At 58.3% G+C, this 6,551-nt stretch overlaps 1 protein-coding gene across 1 annotated transcript in view; it reads right to left on the bottom strand.

Moving 5' to 3' along the window:
- The window catches only part of TUSC5 (tumor suppressor candidate 5), a 16,133-nt gene extending 9,833 nt beyond the window's left edge, over positions 1–6,300 (bottom strand). Inside the window, exon 1 of the mRNA XM_005876849.2 lies at positions 5,533–6,300. Coding sequence (XP_005876911.1) covers positions 5,533–5,919 — 387 coding nt within the window. The 5' untranslated portion in view covers positions 5,920–6,300. The remainder of the gene's footprint in view (positions 1–5,532) is intronic.
- Positions 6,301–6,551: the final 251 nt, after the last annotated feature.

Raw genomic sequence — 6,551 nt, 5'->3', positions numbered from 1 at the left:
AGAATGTTGTAAACATCTTGACCACGCCCTTACTTTGCCTCCTGTGATCTGGCTATAAAATACACGGCTTGTTGTCCGTGGCACTGTCGCTAGCTCTCCATCAGAGAGGACAGCGTCCCACCCAGACCCAGCTTTCTGCTCTTGTCTGTTTTTTCTCCATCCTTCACCGCCCCCTCTCAGGGTCACTGAACCTGGCTGAGCTGGCACGGCAATAGGGCACCCTGGGGCTGAGTATGCCATGGCCGTGCCGGCTCGCCACACCTGAAGTCAGTCCCCAGGACCTGGAGACATCGGCACAGGCGACTCACTCCCTTTCTGCACTCTCTGGCCCTCCTGCCCCCTGGCTGTCTGGGTGGGACCCAGTGACTCAGCCCTAGATGAACACCTGACCCCGCCCTCCCTGGGGAATGGGCGTTTCCTCTGAACTAGACTGGTTCCCAGAAGAGGGAAGACTACTGTGGGCACCCCCAGTAACGCTCCCCGCCTGGGCACCCCTGACCCAGGAGGCAGGCTGCAGAGTGGGCAGGAACAAGAGCGTGGGCTCCAGGCGTCGTGGGCCCCCATCGCTAGCAGGTTATTTCACACGTCCGTCCGCACTGGACTTCCTCGTCTGCAAACTGAGAGCAATAGCAATACCTGGGCCTCACCGGGCTAGAGTTTGGATTAAAGGCGATCATGTACGTCTAACGTGTTTGGCCCTGTGCCTAGCGTTTAGCAAGCACATGGTGAGGGTGGTAATGTTATCCCTCACCCTGGGCGTCCTCGGTTCCTTCTCTCTGGCTCGGCTCCCTTTAGAAATTCATTTCCACAGCTACACTCCACCCTTGCCTTGGCTGCTCCTCTGAAATCCCACCCCAGTCTCTCTCTCACCCTCACGCTCTCATAGCACCTGCCCACTACTTCTTTGAGCCCCAACCTGTGACCGACCTCCTCTCTTCCAAGGCTACTACCACCTTCCTGGCCTCACTGCCTCCCAGCCCAGCCCGATCCCTGGGTGCATCACCTCAGCCACCCTGGGTGGCATCTTCTGTGCCACCTGGTCCCGCCCTTGTGGCGATTCTGCCATCCAGGCTTGGGTGGGCCTAATGTCACCTCAGTGACCCTATACCTACAGCTGGAGAAAAGCCACACCACCACGCAGGCCGATCACAACTCAGACCCCTGGTCCCAGCCTCAGCCAAGCCCTCGGGCCACGGATCTGTCTGTCCCGAGTCACCTCTCCTCCCCTCTGCCGTCAGGCCCTTATTTCTCAGCAAACAACCTCGCCCTCCGGGTCCCTGGTGGCATGGACCTCACGCAGCATGAACGACTCCCTTCTCTTTGAGTATTTCCATCCACTTCCTTCCTCGTGGCCTCTCCTCCCAGCTCCCAGGACGGAGGTCTTTCTCCTGGACCCCATCTCTCTGCTCTTCAGGGACCTCGCCTCATCCATCACCTCTCATTTTTTTTAAAAAAATATATTTTTATTGATTTCAAAGAGGAAGGGAGAGAGAGATAGAAACATCAGTGATGAGAGAGAATCATCGATCGGCTGCCTCCTGCACACCCCCTGCTGGGGACCAAGCCTGCAACCCGGTAATGGAACCATGACCTCCTGGGTCATAGGTCGACGCTCAACCACTGACCCACACTGGCCGGGCCACCGCTCTCATTTTGCCTAAGGGTCTCCATCACCAGGGTCACCAGGGATCTATAAATGGCCAAGCCAGTGGACACCCATCCTTATTGAGCCTGATCTCGCCGCTGCGTTTGACGACTCCCTCCTTCTTCAAACTCCCTCCTCCCTGGTGTCTCCCCCTCTTTTTCAGTTTTCCTCCCACCTCCTGGAATCTTCCCAACACCCTTTTCTGCCCACTCCCTCTGCCCACCCCTCAAGTGCTGTGTGCCCAGAGCTTTCTCTACGATAAGTGCCGCTATTTTTGAGTTGACTACCCGGGGTCCAAAGCAAGCACTGCTCCTCCCTCCTCAGCGACTCCCTCCTCAGCGCCCTCCTTCCTCAGCCCACTGCTTGGCTCGGGCCTTCGCATCCTGCTACACTGGCTCAGGGGCCTCCTGCGGGGTCTCCCTGTCCCCATCCGGCCTGCTCTCATTCGTTTCCCACAATGGTTTGGTTTTAAAATATGAACTGACCACATCACGCCTCTGATTAAAATCTTTATTTCATTTATTTATTTTTTAAATACTATTGTATTGAATTCAGAGAGAAAGGGACAGGGAGAGAAAGAGAAATATCAATGATGAGAGAGAATCATTGATTGGCTGCCTCTTGCATGCCCCCTGCTGGGGATCGAGCCCGCAACCCGGCATGTGCCCCTGACTGGAACGGAACCTGGGACCCTTCCGTCGGAAGGCCTGCGCTCTATCCACTGAGCCAAACCAGCTAGTGCTGCTTAAAATCTTTAGAAGCTCCTCAGAGCCACTCAGATAAAAGTTAAATTCCTAGCCTGGTCTGGCATGCCCAGTGGTTGAGCGTCGACCTATGAACCAGGAAGTCACGGTTCAATTCCTGGTCAGGGCACATGCCAGGGTTGTGGGCTCAATCCCCAGTGAGGGGTGTGCAGGAGGCAGCTTGATCAATGATTCTCTCTCATCATTGATGTTTCTCTCTCTCTCTCTCCCTCTCTCTTCCTCTCTGAAATCAATAAAAATACATATTTTTAAAAAACCTTAAATTCCTAGAGCCGGTCCTTGCCCACCTCCCCTGACCACCACACTCTCACCTCCTTCTCATGCCAATAGACCAGGTCTTCTCCAGCTGCTTCCCAAATGCCTACCATGGTGCCTGGTGCATAAAAAGACACACCCCCCTACCCCTCACTTTTCTCCAAACAAGCAACGTGCCATTCAAGGGAATGAATGTCGACTGAATGAATGCTCCGTGTCACCACTTTTAGAGGTTCTGCCTGCCCCTTGCCCTGGTCCAGGCCCGTTCATCTCTCACCTGCACCACTGCAAAGGCGCCCTGTCCCGGATGCCAGGCTCAGACGGGCCCCTTTGGCCCCTCCTTTCACCCTACACAAGACTGACCCACCAACATGGAAATCTGACCACACCCCTCTCTGGCTCCAAACCCTCCCGTGGCTAAGCTACAGCACGGGTGAAGCCTGAACACTCGATGCCTCTGGAAGAAGCCGGTCCAAAGGACCATGTGTTGTATGATTCTATGTATATAAAATGGCCAGAAGAGGCAAACCCATACAGAAAGAGGAGCGGCCACTTAGGCTTGGGAGGGATGGAGAGTGAGGTGTGTGTGTAGGGGGTCGGGAGGGGTGATAGAAAAAAGGTACAGAGTTTCCTTGGAGGCCAGTACAATGTTCTAAAATTAAGTGTGGGCATGGTTGCACCTAACTGTGAATATACTAAACATCAGTGTCATGCACTTTAGATGGGTGAACTGTACGATATATTTCAAAGCTCTAAAAGGCCCCACAGCAAACCTGTGATGGTTTCTGTTCCTCACTGGGGAGATCAGCTGCCACAGCATTGCTGTTACTATCAGTGTGTGATAGCATTTAACCGCGTGCTGCGTGTTGTTCTTAAGCACCGTGTGTGGCTTGTCTCGTTTCGCCCTCACCCAGCGCTATGATGTAGGTGTAATGGAGTCAACCCATTTCGCAGATAGGTACACTGAGAAGAAGAGAGGTTTGAGTGACTTGCCCGAAGCCACACAATACCTTGTGGTTTCGCCAAGCACAAATACTTCTTGCAGTGTGTCGTAAGGATCTGTTTACAAGTTTCTCCCCACTGGACTGGAGGCTCCTGGGAATTGGTGATGATGTCTGGGTTAGCGCCTGAATCCCTGCCCCTGGCCCGGTGCCCATCAGGCCTGACTCAAGGGCCTGAGAAGGACATAGAAATGCACGGAGCGTGGGCTCACTGGTTTCCCAGTCTCGGGCCCAGCTTTCTTTTGACAAAGGCAGCTCACCCCAGCCTGCATCCTGCTACGCCCACCAGGAGACAGATCCTAGTAGCTGTTCTCTCCTGGGCCCTGGGGTGGTTCTCCTCCCCGAACCTGCCTCCCCTCCTGGGGCTTCTCCCTGTAACCAGGAGGTTGGCCCTGCCCAGAGCCACTGGCTGCAGCTGCGGCCTGGCCCGGCCCCGCGGTCCCCTGTGCAGCAGGCACACAGGAAGCCCCTCGAAGGCCCCACCCTGGGTGCTGCCAGCCCTGGCTCTTGTGCCCACGCCAAGTCCCTCTGACTTAGGCAGTGCTGGAGCCGCTGGGGCTGGGAAGGCTTCCCCGTGGAGGCCATGCCTGGGTGAGGTAGACAGAGAAGGGTGAGAAGTAGAGGCTTTCTCAGAGGACGGCCCGCGAACAGCCAGAGTGACCACAGCTATGAGGGGCTTGGTGATCGCGGCTCAGTGGCGGAGTCACTCCAGATGGAGGGACAGTCTCTCCCCACCCAGACCTCTGGCCTGGCCCAGCCCGGGCTAGCAGGTCGCTGCCCCCTGCTCCTAGCTTCACCCTGGACGCCACAGCCTGCCCAGTCCAGTTCATCTGTCTGTCTCTCTCCTTCCTAGACCTCAGAATTCACAGCTGCTGACCGTGTCTGTGATCCTCTGCAAGCAGCTCTATCCAAACGGCTTGGTTTGGGACGATCTAAGGCAGCGGTTCTCAACCTGTGGGTCGCGACCCCTTTGGCGGTCGAACGACCCTTTCACAGGGGTCGCCTAAGACCATCCTGCATATCAGATATTTACATTACGGCTCATAACAGTAGCAACATTACAGTTATGAAGTAGCAACGAAAATAATTTTATGGTTGGGTCACAACATGAGGAGCTGTATTTAAAGGGCCAGAAGGTTGTGTACTCAAAGCCCTGCAGCACAAGAGTGCGCGAGAAGCAGAGACAAGCCCACATGCCCTCCTTGGCAAGTCTAGCGTGCCCTCTGACATGGTTTCCACCGCGGCCCAGACCTCCCCTACCCTGAGGACAGAGGCTGAAATCCGGGCAACCACCAAGGCCCAGAGGGCCTGGCGAGAACTGTCCCGAGAGGAGCAGCCTGGGGAGCCAGGCCCCCGGCCCCCCAGGGCCCAGCAGGGAAGCCCCCGGGGCTCTTGGAAACCAGAGCTGGCACAGAGAACACCCAGGTGCCAGGGGCGAGATGTGGGGGAGGCTGTGGGGGGCTGGCTCCCCTCCTGAGAACACGGGCCCTGGGACTCCACGCCAGCTGCAAGCTCTGCTGATAGCATAGCCCTGCTCAGGAATGACTCCTGGGGACCACCCTCCCGCCCCACCACAAGACAGGACCCCCAACGTGGCTGTCTCTGTAGTTTGGAATTTAGCTCCAGGGGGCTCCCCGGGGCCTCCTCCCCAGCGGGTTCTGTGCCAAGTCAAGAGCAGAGACGACAGAGAACAGTAAACAAACGCTCTCCTGGCCCCGGACCCTCCTCCGAGGGGGGGTAGTCAGGCAGCTGAGAAAGGGGGTCTCCCCCAGCCCCTGGGTCCCCGCTCTCGCTTCTCTGCACCCGTGCCAGGGAGCATGCCCGCCACCCCGGCCCACCGGGCCCCGGAGCACAGGGCAGCACTTACCATGATAGAAAAGATGAGGGGGATGAGGTTGAGGGGCCAGACCGGGCAGAAGCAGGAGGCGATGGCAAGGATGAGGTAATCTTTGGGGGCTTCTCGGTCCTGGGCATAGGAGGCGGTGGCCGTGGAGGACGCCCGCCTGGAGCTGGCACGGGAGGGCGACCGGGGCAGGGAGGGCGACCGGGGCCCCTCGGGGACCACCTTGAAGGGCAGCCCGTGGCCGTTCTGCTCCAGGTCCAGAGCCCCTGAGAGGGACTTGGGCAGCTTCAGGGACTTGTCCCCCTTGTCCTCCACCTTGGTGAGGAGCATCTCCATCTCAGGCAGGTCCAGGGGCGAGGCGGCGCCTGGCTCCCGCGCAGGGGGAAACTGAGGCTGCAGGGGGTTGGCCATGTTGGCTTGAGCCTTGGGCCGCTTCGGTTCCAGACCGTGAGAAGGGGGTTCCGGAGGGACCTCAGCGCACCATTCCTCAGCCCAGACCCGGGGGGCGGGGGGGCGGCCCACAGGTCAGGGGCCGAAGTGTCGCCGGGGAGCAAGGCTTGGAGGGTGGGCTGTCCAGACCCAAGAGCTCAGCGTCTGGGTCCTGCCCGCTGCCCCGCCGAGCCGCTGGGAGCTGGAGACTTCAGTTGCGTTCAAGTTGGAGGCCAACTTCGCTGCTGCTGCTGGCAGCACAGATGGGCGGGGAAGCAGCAGAAAGCAGCGCCAGGAGCAGAGAGAAGAGGCTCCTCTCCAGAGTGAGGCTCCGTGAAGTCAGGGCGGCTGAGTGTGTGTGTGTGTGTGTGTGTGTGTGTGCATGCGCGCCCCACGCGGCCTCCCTCTCTCCCTGCCCTCCTCAGAGAAGCTTTTCCTTTTCAATTCTCTCTCCCCCGAGAACCGCCCAGCAGCCTCTGCCCGGCCCAGCCCCACTCTGCCAGCCCGGCCCAGCCCGGAGGGACTCAGCTGACCTCCACTTCCCAGCGCAGCCACAGGCCTGCTCCTCTGGGCTGGGGGCTCTGGGTGGGGAAAGAGAGAGAGTGGGTCACACG

This window comes from Myotis brandtii, unplaced genomic scaffold (assembly GCF_000412655.1).
Source record: "Myotis brandtii unplaced genomic scaffold, ASM41265v1 scaffold50, whole genome shotgun sequence".
Lineage (NCBI taxonomy): Eukaryota > Metazoa > Chordata > Mammalia > Chiroptera > Vespertilionidae > Myotis > Myotis brandtii.
Note: the sequence above shows the minus strand (reverse complement) of the source record. Positions and strands in the feature narration are given on the sequence as shown.